The sequence below is a fragment of the Podarcis raffonei genome, chromosome W (genome assembly GCF_027172205.1).
Source record: "Podarcis raffonei isolate rPodRaf1 chromosome W, rPodRaf1.pri, whole genome shotgun sequence".
NCBI lineage: Eukaryota > Metazoa > Chordata > Lepidosauria > Squamata > Lacertidae > Podarcis > Podarcis raffonei.
The window spans coordinates 20833738-20851657 of NC_070620.1; the positions used below are offsets into that span (position 1 = coordinate 20833738).

Consider the following 17920-nt stretch of genomic DNA (forward strand, 5'->3'; position numbering starts at 1 on the left):
GCGTTCATTTATCCCTGATTTTGCTGCTGTGACTGTGCCTGGGTATAAGCTACTTCGAAAGGAAGCAGGGCACATTTGGGATACCAGCTGTAATGATAATTTGCAGCACCTAAAATTTGCAAACGCCTCTGATATTGAGAAACAAGGAAGCAAGTTGAATGCCTTGGGACACAGTTTCAGGTATTAAGATTGCAAAGAGGTATAGTTTATATAGTTAGTTTATATAGTTTATACAGTTAGTTCATGGGTAGGCACACTAAGCCCCAGGGGCGGAATCCGGCCCAGTCGCCTTCTCAATCTGGCCTGCGGACAGTCCGGGAATCAGCGTGTTTTGACATGAGTAGAATGTGTGCTTTTATTTACAATGCATCTCTGGGTGATTTGTGGGGCCTGCCTGGTGTTTTGACATTAGTAGAATGTGTGCCCTTTTATTGAAAATGCATCTCTGGGTTATTTGTGGGGCATAGGAGTTCATTCCTTTTTTCTTTTTTTTCAAAATCTAGTCTGGCCCCCCGCAAGGTCTGAGGAACAGTGGAGTGGTCCCCAGCTGAAAAAGTTTGCTGACCCCTGAGTTAGTTTACATAGGTTACATTTGCTGGAAGCAGGACTCTCAGAAAGAGTCCCATTCTGTGAATAAAACAGTATTTAAACAGCATTCAAAATGCTCTACAAAAGAAATCAAACCACAAATGTTTCATTTCCCAATATAACACAACCGCCTACGAGCACTCACATTAGCTCATCAGCGAAGTTGCCTGAACCATAATAATAATAATAATAATAATAATAATAATAATAATAATAATAATAATTTATCATTTCTGCCCCGTCCATCTGGCTGGCTCTCCCCAGCCGCTCCAAGCTGCATCCAACAAAAAATTAAAAAGACAGCTGTTCAAAACTTCCCGAAATTATGCACCCCCACCGAGAGGGCTCAGATTCCTACAGGGGCTACTCAGCGTTTTGGACGTTTTTGGAGACTGAAGTAGCTGGGCAGGTATTTATATCCTGTTGGTGGTGCCCTATTCTTCTCCCCTGAGATCACCTAAAATGGTAAGATGTTTTCTGTGGTATGAGGGCCACCAGTCTGGGGCAAAGGGGTGTGGACATCTCCTGGTGGCCCCCGCCCCCATATTAATAGCCTCCCTGAACTCTCAAACTGAGACATGCTCTTTATCAGCTGAGCTCCTAAAGTAGGGCTGGTTGGGAATTGGTCCTCGCTGAAGGATGGCTTATCACAGGCACGCAGGTAACCCTCCTCTGCGCCCCAAATATATATATGACTTTTCATTGCCTTTTGTGCTTTGGGCAAGAGTTCGGGCTGGCTTGCTTGCTCTTTCACCAGGATTTCGCTGTGCTGGAAATTCTTCATTTGAGCTGGAGGGGCTTTCCAGCAAATAAGGGGACCCTCTGTGCGATGATATTCCTTCCAGGGAAGGTAGGAGTGGGCAGTAGGGCAGTTCAAAAAAACCTCTTTTTTGAAAATGCCTGCTCCAAAGGTCTTATCTTGCTACACTAGGGATTATATAACTGTATCTGAAATTTCATGCATATCAGTTGATATCTTGACCCTCCTCCATGAAAAGAGCTGTTTACTTGGCCGTTTTCCTATGCCGTGGAGGCTGAAATTTCAATTCAGCGGAGCAGGGTCAAGATATTAACTGATATGCATGAAATTTCAGGTATAGCTGTATAATCCCTAATGTAGTAAGATAAGACCTTTGGAGCAGGCATGTTTTTAAAAAAGAGTTTTTTATGAACCGCCCTACTGAACACCCAATGCTTTTCAGTGGAGCAGGGTCAAGATATTAACTCAGGCATGGCCAAACGTGGCCCTCCAGCTGCTTTGGGATTACAATGCCCATCATCCCTGACCACTGGTCCTGTGAGCTTGGGATGACGGGAGTTGTAGTCCCAAAACAGCTGGAGGGCCAAGTTGGGCCATGCCTGTATTAACTGATATGCATGAAATTTCAGAGATAGCTATATAATCCCTAGTGTAGTAAGATAAGACCTTTGGAGCTGGCATTTTTTTTTAAAAAAAAGTTTTTTATGAACTGCCCTAGTAGGCAGAGGTTCTGCTTCTTCCAGTATACTGGCATTAGTTCGCCTGTCTTCCCAAGTGAAGTGTCAAATTTTCCGGAGACCCCGTTAACAGAATCTTTCGAGGAGTTGGAGTAAGTATAAGAGCTGGTAAAGGGCAATCAAGCAGGCCTATCACTAACTTCAAATGCAGCTCATGGACTGGGCTCTAAACAACTGCCAGATCCTTTTTGCAGGAGACAGGACAGAGAGAAGCTTCCGGGACAGCCTTGTCCCTGCTTAGACTCTCCACTAAACTCCTTAGCCGTCATTCTTTTAAATTTTGTTGTCATTTAGTCGTGTCCGACTCTTTGTGACCCCATGGACCAGAGCACGCCAGGCACTCCTGTCTTCCACTGCCTCCCGCAGTTTGGTCAAACTCATGCTGGTAGCTTCGAGAACACTGTCCAACCATCTCGTCCTCTGTCATCCCCTTCTCCTTGTGCCCTCCATCTTTCCCAACATCAGGGTTTTTCCCAGGGAGTCTTCTCTTCTCATGAGGTGGCCAAAGTATTGGAGCCTCAGCTTCAGGATCTGTCCTTCCAGTGAGCACTCAGGGCTGATTTCCTTCAGAATGGATACGTTTGATCTTCTTGCAGTCCATGGGACTCTCAAGAGTCTCCTCCAGCACCAGAATTCAACAGCACTCATTCTTTGGCGATCAGCCTTCTTTATGGTCCAGCTCTCACTTCCATACATCACTACTGGGAAAACCATGGCTTTAACTATACGGACCTTTGTTGGCAAGGTGATGTCTCTGCTTTTTAAGATGCTGTCTAGGTTTGTCATTGTTTTTCTCCCAAGAAGCAGGTCTCTCTTAATTTCGTGACTGCTGTCACCATCTGCAGTGATCATTTATATCATTAAGCGTAGACAAATTAGACTGCTTTACTAAAACCCAAAGAGTGAAGTTTTGGATAGACCATTTGAGTCCAGGCGCTCTTGGGACAATCTTGCAGCACTAGGGATATTAGATCAGGGGGATTTGAGCTTAGGCGAAGCCACAAGTTAAATGTCCTGTGCAAGATCCGTAATTCTACTGAAGGGAGATTGGCCTCTAGGTGCAATGATGTGTTTGGGACACAGGGTGGTACAGAAAAAAATTGCCTTAGAAACTTTGCATGCAGGAAAGCCCCAAGCTATACCCCTGGAACCACCACTTAAAAACACCTGAAGTCGCATTTGAATCAAAAAACCCCGAGACCTGCTGCCTTTATGCGTATGGAGCTCAGTGGACAAATATCCTGACCTGGTACCAAGCGGCTTCCTAGGGTGATGTTACTGGATCCATATTACAGATCAGGTAGACTGAGGTAGAGGGCGAGAGAAAGGGTGTTAACTTCTGTTACGGAAATGACGGGGGGGCCCCACATCTTTAAAGTTGTTAAATGTTACAAATATTATGCTTGAATGTATCCCTTCGACTTGACAAATCAGGGAAGATGCCCAGCTTTAAAAAATCATATAAAATCAACCCCTTTGCCAGTTTCCTCCATTCCAAAGCTATTTTGCCCTTGGAAAAAGGACTCTTTCCCCTGCCACCTCTCCAAGTGTGAAGACATGTATACACACCTCCTACCCCAGGAAATGCCCAGAGGTGACAATTGCAGGGCTCATTGTTTGCCAAGGGAAGCGAAATCTCATCACCAGACTTGCCTCAGGCTCCAGACATGCAAAGGAAGTTTTATTGTACTTTTGGGTGGTGGGTACGTAAGACCTATTTGTCTGTGCTAATCTTGTGTAACCCTCCCCTTTCTGATGGTTTTAGTGGTGTAGCATTGACGTATAGATGATGTTGTGCAAACTGTATTCTGGGATACTGTGGGAAAGTTTTAAAAGTCAATGTCGCCCCAATGCTCGGGGTTCTTACTGCCATTTGAACCTGTTGCACAACAATAAAGGATCAAAGTCTAACGACTGCTGTTTTGCTCCAAATTACTTGACTGGAATTTCCTTCTTTTACTGACCGCATGGACCCACGGGGGACTCGCACCCCAACGAGCTGGGCTGTTGAGTAGTCTCTCAACCCAGAATTTTCTTTAACATGTGCTTGGGTGGGCTCACAGCTTGGCCCCTTGTCTCTGTCTTCCATAAGCACTTTGGTGCTCATTCACTCTAGCTGTACTCCTGTGCTATAGGACTGGCGTTTGCAGTTCATGCTTCAATCCCACTTTGCCTGCTGATGGACGGATGGAGGCTGCAGAAATTGTTTCGCATCCTTCCAGAGACATTTGACCCCCCCGCAAGCTATTTGCTTACCAGTTGCCCACCCTCCCATTTGTTGAATGTGTTCTGCAAACCATTGCCACAACGCAAAATACTTGGTATATAGCCAGACCAAATTCCGGGTAATCGAGTGAAAGGGCAAGCAACTCAGGAAACAATGGGGTCATGGGCCTATATTTAGATTGGAGGGAGGGTGGGTGGGAGAGAACATTGCAGAAACAAGTTAGCCATGAACACATTGGTTTTACTTGGCTGTCCCGGACCTTAGAAAGGGGTGCTCTGCGTAGCCCCCCCGCTTGCTTACTTCTCTTGTTCTGAGCTTGCAGGCCTGACCCTGTAGCTGTGAGAGCTTCAGACAGGAATGGCAGTCTGGCAGCCCCTGCTCCAGATTTGTTCTCTGTCTGGATCTAACACTGTTTGAAATAAATTAAAAATTTAAAAAATTGTCCAGCAGCGCCTTAGAGACCAACTCAGTTTGTTCTGGGTCTAAGCTTTCGTGTGCAGGTGCCCTTCTTCAGATACATGGAAACCAAAGTCTGTATAAGAACTAGTATGAAAAAAGAGGTCTCCCAGCATTCTCCCAGGCCCATATAAGAACAGCGTAAACAGTTGGGCCTGATGAGCGTTTACTGTTCCCAACCCTAATCCTGCTGTAAGCCATCTAACTAGGTTTTAATTTGATCCTGACTTGTTTTCAGGAGGTAATTTCATTATTGTTTGATTTTATACCAATGTTACATATTTGGTGTTAGCCGCCCTGAGCCCGGTTTCGTCCGAGGAGGGTGGGATACAAATCAAAGTTTATTATTTGTTATTATTATTACCAGGCCGTGATATATAGTGGGAGGGTGGGGCGGGGTTTTTCTACGCAGGGTAGTAGAACTCAATGGGTATTATGCAGATGATCAAAATTAGCCGAAATAAAAAAAAAAATTGTCCAGTAGCACCTTAGAGAACAACTCAGTTTGTTCTGAGTCCAAGCTTCGTGTGCAGGCCCCCTTCTTCAGATACATGGAAGCAGAAGTCACTAGACCGTTACATATACTAGGAGGGTGGAGTGGGGTATTTCTCAGAAGGGTAGTAGGAGACGGGTGATTTTATGGTTCCAGAACTGAAACCTTCCTCTGCTTGTCCAGGATTACAGACCTGCGCCTCCATGATTGACACCTTCTTAATCCTTGTATTTAATGATAATAACACTTAGCTGTCGTGCGCAGGCAGACTTCTTCAGATACACTGAACCAGAAGTCCCCAGACCCTGATATTTAGTGGAAGGAGAAGTCATGGAATCATAGAATCATAGAGTTGGAAGAGACCACAAGGGCCATCGAGTCCAACCCCCTGCCAAGCAGGAAACACCATCAGAGCACTCCTGACATATGGTTGTCAAGCCTCTGCTTAAAGACCTCCAAAGAAGGAGACTCCACCACACTCCTTGGCAGCAAATTCCACTGTCGAACAGCTCTTACTGTCAGGAAGTTCTTCCTAATGTTTAGGTGGAATCTTCTTTCTTGTAGTTTGGATCCATTGCTCCGTGTCCGCTTCTCTGGAGCAGCAGAAAACAACCTTTCTCCCTCCTCTATGTGACATCCTTTTATATATTTGAACATGGCTATCATATCACCCCTTAGCCTCCTCTTCTCCAGGCTAAACATGCCCAGCTCCCTTAGCCGTTCCTCATAAGGCATCATTTCCAGGCCTTTGACCATTTTGGTTGCCCTCCTCTGGACACGTTCCAGTTTGTCAGTGTCCTTCTTGAACTGTGGTGCCCAGAACTGGACACAGTACTCCAGGTGAGGTCTGACCAGAGCAGAATACAGTGGCACTATTACTTCCCTTGATCTAGATGCTATACTCCTATTGATGCAGCCCAGAATTGCATTGGCTTTTTTAGCTGCCGCGTCACACTGTTGGCTCATGTCAAGTTTGTGGTCAACCAAGACTCCTAGATCCTTTTCCCATGTAGTGCTCTCAAGCCAGGTGTCACCCATCTTGTATTTGTGCCTCTCGTTTTTTTTGCCCAAGTGCAATACTTTACATTTCTCCCTGTTAAAATTCATCTTGTTTGTTTTGGCCCAGTTCTCTAATCTGTCAAGTCACCAGACCCTGATATATAGAGGGAGGGTAGGGTTTTTCTCCGAAGGGTAGTAGGACTCAATGGGTTTGGTCAACCTGTGGGCGACTGTGAATGACTGCAATTAGTCCTACAGGAAAAAGCTAGGGATAGTATGCAGATGATTAGCACATGTAATGAGACAGGAATCCAATATCTCTATTCAGACCAGGTCTCTCCATCGTTTTCAGTTGAGTAATAAGTTGCAATTCAGCCACTTCTCCTTCAAGTCTATTTCTGAAATTCTTTTGTCATAAGATAGCTGCTTGGAGATCCTGTATTGAATGTCCTGGGAGACGGAAGCTTTCTCCTCCTGGCTTCTCTGTCTTGTGATTCCCGATGTCGGATTGATGCCCATTTATCCTCTGGTGCTGGGTTTAGCCTGTTGGTCCAATATACAGAGCCAAAGGGCACTGCTGGCATTTGATGGCATACACCAGGCATGGCCCAAGTCCGTCTCAGGGGCCTAATCTGGCCCACAAGTCAGTTTAATTTGGCTCCTAAATCCTAAAAAAACTCAACAACTTTGGTTGGCCCTTTGATCACAGCCCTTCACTTCATCAAATCTGGCCCTCTTTGAAAAAAGTTTGGACACCACTGGCTACACCATGGGTAGGCAAACAAAGGCCCAGGGGCCAGATTCAGTCCAATCGCCTTCTCAGTCCGGCCTGCGAATGGTCCAGGAATCAGCGTGCTTTGACATGAGTAGAATGTGTCCTTTTATTTAAAATGCATCTCTGGGTTATTTGTGGGGCATAGGAATTCGTTCATTCCCCCCCCCCAAAAAAACCACTAGTCCGGCCCCCCACAAGGTCTGAGGGACAGTGGACCGGCCCCCTGCGGAAAAAAATTGCTGACCCCTGGCCATATACAGTGTTTGAAGGTGAGCCATGAAATAGGCCTGAGATGATGATGATGATGATAATTTATTTATACTCCGCCCATCTGGCTGGGTTTCCCCAGCCACTCTGGGCGGCTTCCAACAAAAGATTAAAATACAATAGTCCATCAAACATTAAAAGCTTCCCTAAACATTAAAAGCCTTCAGATGTCTTCTAAAAGTCTGGTAGTTGTTTTTCTCTTTGACATCTGGTGGGAGGGCGTTCCATGGGGTGGGCGCCACTACGGAGAAAGCCTTCTGCCTGGTTCCCTGTAACTTGGCTTCTTGCAGTGAGGTAACCACCAGAAGGCCCTTGGCGCTGGACCTCAGTGTCCGGGTAGAACAATGGATGGAGATGCTCCTTCAGGTATGGGATGTTTGGTGTTGTTGGGTCCAGCAATGGTGCAATCCAGGCGTGTGTGGGCAGCAAAGTTGGCACCTGGGTTTATTGTAGGCTCTGGTACCCGTTTCCATGTTAAGTCTGTATGATTGTGGGTGAGGAGTTGTTTAAGATTGGGCGGCTGACAGTAGGCGAGGAAAGGTCTTCCTCCCAGAGCTTGGGAAAGGGAACTGTCGCCGTCTAGGAGAGGTTGCAAATCTCTGATGAGGCATTAAACTATTTTAACTTGGGAGCTGGATGTGATCGCTAGTAGCGTTCTGTTGTTTTCTCTTTGGGGTGTTTTCTCGCAGCATGCTCTCTCTGGGGATCAGTTTGGCCTTGTAGATCTGTCATTGAACTTTGAGTTCCAAAACCCCTGAATCTAGGATCTGATGTTGCTTGAAAGAAGATCAACGTCCTTTTTAGAACCCAAAACTCCATGGTGGCTCTCGCTGGTGGAAGCATTAGCATTAACACCTCTTAGCAAGAGAGGAAATTGGCCGACATACAGAGAATTATTAATAGAGGTGGAGAAAGGGTTGAAGCTGAAAGAATATGAGGAACTAAAGACTACATTGCAAAGTTGGTTACATCATAGACAATTAAACCAACAGTTTAAGGAAGACAATAAGAAAGGTCTCAGCTACACAGTGTCAAACTTACCAAAAGAGATAATTGAGAGTGATACGAAATTACTTTTAAAAAATGTATCATCTCCTGTTATATGGGGAAATGCTGGATGAAATGGTAAAGTCAGCACAAATAAAGTGGGCTCAGGATTTAGGTCACAATATACAACTTGAAGACTGAGAAAAGATGTGGAAGGTGAATTTAAAATTTACAGACTGTATTTTATTGAAAGAGAATTATATTAAAATGATGTATAGATGGTATATTACGCCAGAGAAAGTGGCAAAAAAGTATAAAAAGTGATCTAAAACCTGTTGGAAATGTAAAGAAAAATATGGTACATTTTATCATATGTGGTGGGAATGCAAAAGGGTTAGAAATTATTGGGAAATTATATATAATGAATTGGAAAAAATGTTTTTAAAGACTTTTGTTAAGAAACCAGAAGCATTCCTCCTAGGAATTTTAGATCAAGATTTAGAAAAAAAAAGGAAATTGGAAATGATTTATGTCTGCAACAACAGCGGCAAGAATTATATTAGCACAAGCTTGGAAGACAGAAGAAATACCAACGAAAGAACAATGGCAAGGGAAACTTATGGAATATGCAGAACTGGCAAAATTAACAGATAAATTACATGAAAAGGATAATGTAATGGGAAGTGGGGTTGCTTATGCGTAAAACTCCTTGCTGCTCCAAGCGGGTTGTATAGCGAAACCTTTCCCTAGTTTGACAGCGCCTTATAACGCGACTGTCTTAATCACTGGCAGAATCCGTCAGTGGGCGTTTCCTGAACTTCTTCCAACATAAAAACTCCTTGACAGCCAGTCTCCGCCTAGCTTCTCTGCGCGGAAGCCTTCTGCGCAGAGTAGGCGTGCCAAGCGGAGGTCCTGCGCTCTCCCCACTGATCTCACTGGAAGAGTCTAGGAGCCTTCCCTCCGAAGTACTCTCAGCCTCCCCTTTCTTCCTGGTGTCACCTTGGTTTCCTTCCCCAGCGGAAGCTCTCTCTCTCTCCTTGCTAGTTCCCTCCCCTGCATCATTGGAGCGGCTTCCCTCTCCGCTAATCTCTGATGTCAGTTCCCTGACATCCACCTCCCTCCCAGGCCCCTCCCCCTCCCCCGTCCGTCCCGGGGACGGTGAAGCGGGAAAACCCCGGAAGGAGCTATCCTCCTCCTCAGATGATTCCAACACCGCTCTCCACCTGCTGTTCTCTCTTTCCTCTGCCCAATCTCCCCAGTCAGATTCCTCTTCCTCGGATCTCTCCCCTTCCTCCGCTTCTGAGGCGGGAAATCCCACAAACTCTTCTTCATCCTCCGTGTTGCCAAATTGCTCCTCCCAGAACCTCTCTAATGGCTTGGGCTTCCTTGGGAACCTGCGATGAAACTCCTCCTGCAGATACTCCTCCCTGATCTCTTCTGCAGGAACCCAAGTGTTCTCCGATTCGGGCTCCCCCTCCCACGCCACCAAATATTCCACCCTCCTCCCTCTCCACCTTGAATCGAGAATTTCAGCTGCATGACCACTGAGTTCCCTTTCCTCTACCCGGGGATGCCTGGGTGTTTCTCTTTCTTGTCCCAGAGATCCTTCCCTGTACGGTGAGAGTAAGGACCGGTGGAACACCGGGTGCAGTTTCATGTTGGTGGGGAATCTGAGTCTAAAGGTCACAGGATTAACCTGTTGTGTTACCTCGAAAGGTCCCAATCGCCTTGACCGTAGTTTCTTACACCCCCCTTTGAACGGTAACTCTTGGGTAGACAACCACACCTGGTCCCCCACTCTTATAGTTTCCCCTTCTCTGCGGTGCTTGTCTGCCTGCCTCTTGTACGCTTCCTTCGCCCTCTCCAGGTTAACCTTAAGTTGTTGGTGTAAAGCCTCCATTTCTTCCACAAATTGTTCGGCTGCCGGTACACTCCACCTTCCCCCCTCCTCCCCTGGGAAGGCCCTGGGATGACACCCGTAATTGGCCATGAATGGACTCATGCCCGTGGACACATGTTCCGCATTATTGTATGCAAATTCAGCCAGCGCTAGTTTGTCCACCCAATCGTTCTCCCTTTCGTTGACGTAGCAGCGTAGATACTGTTGAAGTATGCTATTAGCTCTTTCTGCTTGTCCATTGGTCTCTGGGTGCCTGGCCGTCGAGAAACTAACTTCAACTTCCAGCAGACTCATAAGCTTCCTCCAGAATCTGGAAGTAAATTGGCGGCCTCTGTCGGATAAAACCCTCAAGGGGGCGCCATGCAACCTGAAGACGTGATCTACAAACAGCCTAGCTGTTTCCTCTGCAGTCACTGCATGCGAGCAAGCAATAAAATGGCACATTTTAGTCATCAAGTCAACTACCACCATGACTGCTGTTTTCCCCCTGGACTTGGGTAAATCAGTCATAAAATCAATTGATACCCCTTCCCATGGTCTTTCTGGTGTGGGCAAAGGTTCCAGTAACCCCGTGGGTGCTGCCCTTTCCCCTTTAGCCCGCTGGCAGCACTCGCACCCCCGTACGTATTCCCGCACATCCTCCCTTACCCTTGGCCACCAGAACTGCCTGGTGACAAGCAACATGGTCTTGTGTTGACCGAAATGTCCCGCCGTGGGGTTGTCATGCAGTTGTTTGAGTATTCTTCTCCTCAAGTCCCCTTCCGGTATGTACAACGCACCCTTATAGTACAAAGCCCCCTCCTTAACCTCAAAACGCCCCTGATTTTCGGCATCTCGAATCTCCCTGATTTTGGTTTGGGCGTACTGGTCATCCCTCGTTAAACCGGCTAGTTCTTGTCTCCCTACCAACACTCCCACACACACCCATCGGTCCTCGGGTATGACATGACGCACTTCTGATACTTCCTCTCCTTCCAAGTACTCCGGTTTGCGAGAGAGAGCGTCTGCTCTGACGTTTTCCTTCCCCGGCACGTACCTAATCTCAAAAAAAAACTTGGAAATGTCCTGTGCCCACCGCACCTGTCTTTGGTTCAGGACTCGCGCAGTCCTCCAATATTCCAGGTTCTTATGGTCCGTGCACACCTGGATCTTGTGCTGTGCACCTATTAGAAAATGTCTCCAGCGGCGAAAAGCCTCATGAATGGCCAGCAGTTCCCTGTCATACACCGTGTAGTTTTGTTCTGACTTGTTCAGCTTCCTTGAGAAAAAGGCGCACGGCTTCCACTCTCCCCGATTTCCCGGTTGGAGCAGTACTGCTCCCACCGCTCTGTCTGACGCGTCTGTCTCCAGCCTCATCGGCTTCTGCAGATCCACGTGTAAGAGTTGCTCTTCCGAAGCGAACGCCCTCTTTAGCTTTTCAAAGGACTGCTGAGCCTCTTCCGTCCATTCAAACTTCTTCTTGCTGCTGAGGCAATCGGTTATGGGTGCCGTTAAGTGGGCGAAGTTCTTGATGAACTTCCTATAGAAGTTCCCAAACCCCAGGAACCTCTGCACGTCCTTCCGGTTCTTGGGAGTCCTCCATTCTAGCACCGCTTGCACCTTGCCTGGGTCCATGGCTAAGCCTTTGTCAGACAACCTGTAACCCAGGAACTCCACCTCTCGGGCATGGAATTGGCACTTCTCCAGCTTGACCCACAGCTGGTGCTCCTGCAGTCTTTTCAGCACTTCCCTGACGTCTTTTATATGCTGCTCTTCGTTCTCCGAGTAGATTAGTACATCGTCCAAGAAAGCCACGCAATTCTTGTACAGCAGGGACCCCAGCACGTGGTGCATGAAGGCTTGAAATGTGCTTGAGCCTGATTGTAATCCGAAGGGCATAACTAAGTACTCAAAGGCCCCCAGAGGGGTGAACATGGTGGTTTTCCATTCATCCCCCTCCCTCATCCTTATCAAATTGTACGCCCCCCGAAGGTCCAACTTGGTAAAGACCTTCCCTTTCCTTACCCTGGCCAAAATATCATCAATTCTGGGCATTGGAAATGTCACTGGTTCTGACACCAGGTTCAAACTCCGGTAATCTACGACCAATCTGGGCTCTTTAGAGTCTTTCTTGTCCACAAAGAACACTGGACTGCCCCCCACCGCCCTTGATTCTCGTATGAAACCCCTCTTCAGGTTCTTGTCAATAAAGTTCCGCAACTCCTGCATCTCCCTGTCTGACATGGCGTACAGCTTACCCACGGGCAGCTGAGCCCCTGGGAGTAGGTTGATTTGACAGTCAAAGGGCCTGTGAGGGGGTAGTTTATCAGCCTCCTTCTCACTGAAGACTTCTTCCAGGTCTGCGTACTGAGATGGTATTCTCCCCTTTTCCCCTGCCGCCATCCCTGCCACCCTTGCTACTGCCATCCTCTGGGTCTCCCCTCCATGGCAGTGCTCCACGCAGTGAGCAGATCCAAAGGTGACTGTCCGCTGGTGCCATCCCACCACTGGATCGTGCAGTGCCAGCCAACTCATTCCCAGTATGATTGGTGGTCCTGCTAGTGTGGCTACGTGAAAGGCAATTGTCTCAGTGTGTCTGGCGACCCTCATTTTCATGGGGGGGGGTGTCTGGTGGGTCACTTCCCCTCCCAGGAGTTCTCTCCCATCAATGGTCGTTACTTGCAGGGGGTGTTCTAGAGGCACTACTTGGAGCTGGTGCTCTAGTGCAAAATCCCTGCTAAAAAAGTTACAAGAGCTGCCTGAATCCAGCAACGCCTTCACCTTAATTGGGTGTCCATTAGGGAGTTCTAGTATCACCTCTATGGCTATGGCCGCTCGGGGAGGGTCTGGTTTGGGCACCTTTACTGGTTGCTCACCTGGCTGCTGTGCCCACTCTCGGGCAGCCAAGCATTCCCGTTTCCCTGCTCTTTATTTCCTTCCTCCTCCCCCCCAACTGCCCCCACCATTCCTTGCCACACCTTTTTCTGAGGGCAGACTCTGGCAAAATGTCCCGGCTGCTGGCAGAGAAAGCACTTCTTAGTCGTTTTCCCCTCCTTCTTGCGAACCTCGCTGGAGTTTGAAACCCCGCGCGCTCGCGCTCCTCCAATCTCCATTGGTTCCGCGGGCGGCGCGGGTGGCTCAGGCACGTCCGGAATGCGGTAGTCATACCAACGCTCTGCTCTCCCTTCCCGCCTTTCTAGAGCGCGCGCCTCTTGGCGTACTCCCACAGCCAGCGCCATTTTGGTCAGCTGGTCCATCGATTCCGGGCGGGGCGCGCGGGAGAGTTCATCTTTTACCCAAGGGGATAATCCTTCCTCAAATAACATTTGCACTGGCGCCGAACCCAGTTCCCACCCAAGTCTATGGATCAGCATCGCAAATCGCGACCAGTACTCTCTCACTGATTGGTTCCCTTGTTTGCACCCCATCAGTTCTTTGCGGGTCACGCTCTGCTCCACATCACTCGAGAACATATGGTCCATGGCGCTAAAAAATTTTCTCAAATCCTTCAAGGCAGCATTCTCCGACGCCATCAAGGGTTGGATCCAATCTCTGGCGCGCCCTTCCAGATGCCCTACCATGAAGGCTACCCTCCCTGCATCGTCTACAAAGTCCTCGTACTGCAGGTCCAGCGCATACTGCACTTCTGTCTTAAATGCATTATAGTCTCTGGGATTGCCCCCAAACTTCTGCACTAGTCCCGGTACCTTCCTTGCGATGGGGGTGGGCTTCCCCTGGGCATCCTGAGTGCGCCTTTCATCCAGCCGCGCCGCTAGTAGGGCGAGTTGCTGCTCCAACTCTCTGTTTCTCTCCTCCAGAGTAGGTCCTCCTCTGCCCCCCTCTCCGGCGCCGGCTCCTCCAGTTTGACTCATGATGCTGCCCCTGCTTCTCTGCGCGCAAGCAACTTAGAGGACTGACGGATTGCTGTAATGGGAATTGGGGTTGCTTATGCGTAAAACTCCTTGCTGCTCCAAGCGGGTTGTATAGCGAAACCTTTCCCTAGTTTGACAGCGCCTTACAACGCGACTGTCTTAATCACTGGCAGAATCCGTCAGTGGGCGTTTCCTGAACTTCTTCCAACATAAAAACTCCTTGACAGCCAGTCTCCGCCTAGCTTCTCTGCGTGGAAGCCTTCTGCGCAGAGTAGGCGTGCCAAGCGGAGGTCCTGCGCTCTCCCCACTGATCTCACTGGAAGAGTCTAGGAGCCTTCCCTCCGAAGTACTCTCAGCCTCCCCTTTCTTCCTGGTGTCACCTTGGTTTCCTTCCCCAGCGGAAGCTCTCTCTCTCTCCTTGCTAGTTCCCTCCCCTGCATCATCGGAGCGGCTTCCCTCTCCGCTAATCTCTGATGTCAGTTCCCTGACAGATAACAATGACTTTAAAAGAGAATGAGAACCATTTACAACATATATGAAGAGACAACATAAAGAATTGGACTCACTGGCAGGGTTTGAATAAACCAACACAATTGTGTATAACCAAAAGCAAGACTATATGCATTGGGGAGATTTTGGGAAACAACACGCAGGGTGAGTAATATGGAAATAAAACAAAATGGGAATATGAGGGCAGTCCAGGTGAGGAGGGGGGGATATGGAAAATTGTTAGAGAAATATTGTTAGAGGATGTATACATGAAAACACCAATAAAAAATATTTTTGAAAAACAAAAACTAATAAAAAATATTTTAAGAAAGAAAGAAAGACGATCAATGCCCAGAGCAATTTTAGCCAAGAATGTGAACTGTTGGGAAAACCCTGGGAGTTTGTCTTTCTCCTGTGTCCAGTCTCTTGATGGATGAGGTGGCGGCTGGCCTGATGAATGGGAGACAGGTCAAGGTTAACATAGCTGGAATGGAAGCAATGTGTTCCTTAGTGGACTAGGAAGCAAAACGGGCCGTCCCGCTCTGCAAAGAGCTGCTGGGACTCACATCATGTTATAAAAAACCCACACCGCTCCTTTTTCCTGTATGGAGTACCCAAGAGCACAGCATCTAGAGACCTTAAGTGGGTTCCCTATCGCAGGGGTGGCCAACTCCCAAGAGACTGTGATCTACTCACAGAGTTAAAAACTGGCAGTGATCTACCCCCTTTTTGGGAGGAGGAAAGCCTGTTTTTTGGGGGGTTCAGGTCTAAGTGGGAGACCTTTTTTTAGGGAGGAAAGTTGTTGAGGTTTTTTTTGAGGATGGAGAAAATAATAGCGGCCGACCAGAGAATATTGAGAAGCACAGCAGCTAGGCTATTGGCTATTATGTGTGACCTCCCATTCTAAAAAGACCATAAAATCAAAGAACATCCAATTGCCGTATTTTTCCGTGTATAACACGCTCCCGTGTATAAGATGCCCCCTATTTTGGGGGACTCAAATTTAAGAAAACAGGGCCCCTTTTAAAACATTTTTTAAAGTAAAAAAAAAACCCTAGTCTTATACATGGAAAAGTACAGCACCTAGGCAATGGATTCTTTGGATCCTGAACAACCAGGACTTCTTAGAAAGAGACGGAAAAGTCAACGGACAAACAAAACTGTTTGGTTTACAAGGCCGCACAGAGCTGGCCCTGGAACAGCATATTTTGGATATTTCAAGCCCTTGTTTGGGAGAAGAGAAGGCTTGACTTGATTCCGACAACCTCCCAGGCCCCATGCTAGATCTCAAACACCGTCTTTCAGAACGTGGGGTTTCAAAGATATTTTTTCCGTGTCCAAGAGGTCCTCCTGGCTGTTTTTTTTTAAACGTTGGTTTCCTGTTCTCTGCTGTGATGGTCTCCTTGTCGAGAATCACCCAGTTAGGTGTTTATTGATCCATGTAACGTTGGGAAATGTCAATCACTTCTCCTACCTGGGCAGTTCTCTTTCCACAAGGGCCGATGTTGATGCCGAAATCCAGCACTACCTGAACTCTGCGAGTGCAGCTTTCTCCCGATTGAAGGGCAGAGTGTTTGAGGACCGGGACATTTGCAGAAAAAACCAAATTTGCTATGGTACTACCAACCTGACTGTCTGCTTGTGAAACACAGACCACTTATCAACGCTGTCTCCAACTCCTTGAAAGATTCCATCAACGGGTTCTCCGAAGAATTTGGGAAGACACAGGCAAACTGTACTGGAAGAAGCAAAAATTGCCAGTGTCAAAGTGACGATTCTTCAACATCAACTTCTTGAATTCTGACAAGACAAAAGTATTCTGTTGGGGGGACAGGGTGTGTGTGCGTGTGTGAGGGACTCCCTGGTCCTGAATGGGGCAACTGTGCCCCTGAAGGACCAGCTGCACAGCCTGGGGGTCATTTTGGACCCATGGGGGCACAGGTCCATTCTGTGTCCAGGGCAGCTCCATCTGGGACACAGGATGAGACCCCACCTGCCCAGAGCAGTGCATGCTCTGGTTATCTCCCGCTTGGACTACTGCAATGCGCTCTACGTGGGGCTACCTTGGAAGGTGACCTGGAAACTTAAACTAATCCAAAATGTGTTGGAAAAACGCTCTGGGGGAAATGGCAACCCCCCCCCCCGACCTCTGAGCGTCTCCCAGTAGGCACGTCTCTGGAATGGCATGTCCCTTCATCTCCATAGTGCCTCTCTGCGACACTTTTCATCTGAAAAGTGCACACAAGTCTTCTAGCATCACACAGCAAGAAGAAAGAAACATCCGTAGATCTAAACTACATTTTATTTAGATTCTATACAGACAATCCATAATCACGTCTGTGTTCTCCAAGCTCTGGCAGAACAACAACTGTTGCATACTGCAAAAGTGAAAGTACAGTTACAATAACATGCTCAGACGGAAGAGATAAGACAGTCTTCCGTTATCACACTCTTCTCAGACATCTCATGTGATTTATATTAATCACACCAGCAGCATCGGCTGCATAAAAATTCTAACATAATGCAGCAGCCAGGCTGGTGACTGGGACCCCCGGGATGACATCCACTGGGCCCAATTCATAGCATATTAATTTTTTTTACCATCCTGTAATAAAAAGGGGGGGGGAGGATTTTAGTCTTCCCAAAAGGAAACCTTCCTCCGCGGGTCAACGTGAAGAGGATGTCAGCAAGGTTGAAGGCTTCAGGCCTGGGGCGGGGCCTGAAGCCTCATAAGGACTGCGTGCTGCTTGCAGCCTGCTGCCCAGGAGGACTCCCCTGAGTGAGTGCCTGAGGGCCCTGCTCTTGCCACTTACCATCTGGCCTGGGGCGGGGCCTGAAGCCTCATAAGGACTGCGTGCTGCTTGCTGCCTGCTGCCCAGGAGGACTCCCCTGAGTGAGTGCCTGAGGGCCCTGCTCTTGCCACTTACCATCTGGCCTGGGGCGGGGCCTGAAGCCTCATAAGGACTGCGTGCTGCTTGCAGCCTGCTGCCCAGGAGGACTCCCCTGAGTGAGTGCCTGAGGGCCCTGCTCTTGCCACTTACCATCTGGCCTGGGGTGGGGCCTGAAGCCTCATAAGGACTGCGTGCTGCTTGCTGCCTGCTGCCCAGGAGGACTCCCCTGTGTGAGTGCCTGAGGGCCCTGCTCCTTCCTGCCACTTACCATCTGGCCTGGGGCGGGGCCTGAACCTCATAAGGACTGCGTGGTGCTTGCTGCCTGCTGCCCAGGAGGACTCTCCTGAGTGAGTGCCTGAGGGCCCTGCTCCTTCCTGCCACTTACCATCTGGCCTGGGGCGGGGCCTGAAGCCTCATAAGGACTGCGTGCTGCTTGCTGCCTGCTGCCCAGGAGGACTCCCCTGAGTGAGTGCCTGAGGGCCCTGCTCTTGCCACTTACC

General features: G+C 48.3%; 1 protein-coding gene across 1 annotated transcript in view; it reads left to right on the plus strand.

Moving 5' to 3' along the window:
• The first annotated feature begins 1173 nt into the window (after positions 1-1173).
• The window catches only part of LOC128405950 (four and a half LIM domains protein 1-like), a 44057-nt gene continuing 27310 nt past the window's right edge, over positions 1174-17920 (plus strand). Inside the window, exon 1 of the mRNA XM_053373003.1 lies at positions 1174-1249. Within this exon, the coding sequence (XP_053228978.1) occupies positions 1228-1249 (22 nt within the window). The 5' untranslated portion in view covers positions 1174-1227. The remainder of the gene's footprint in view (positions 1250-17920) is intronic.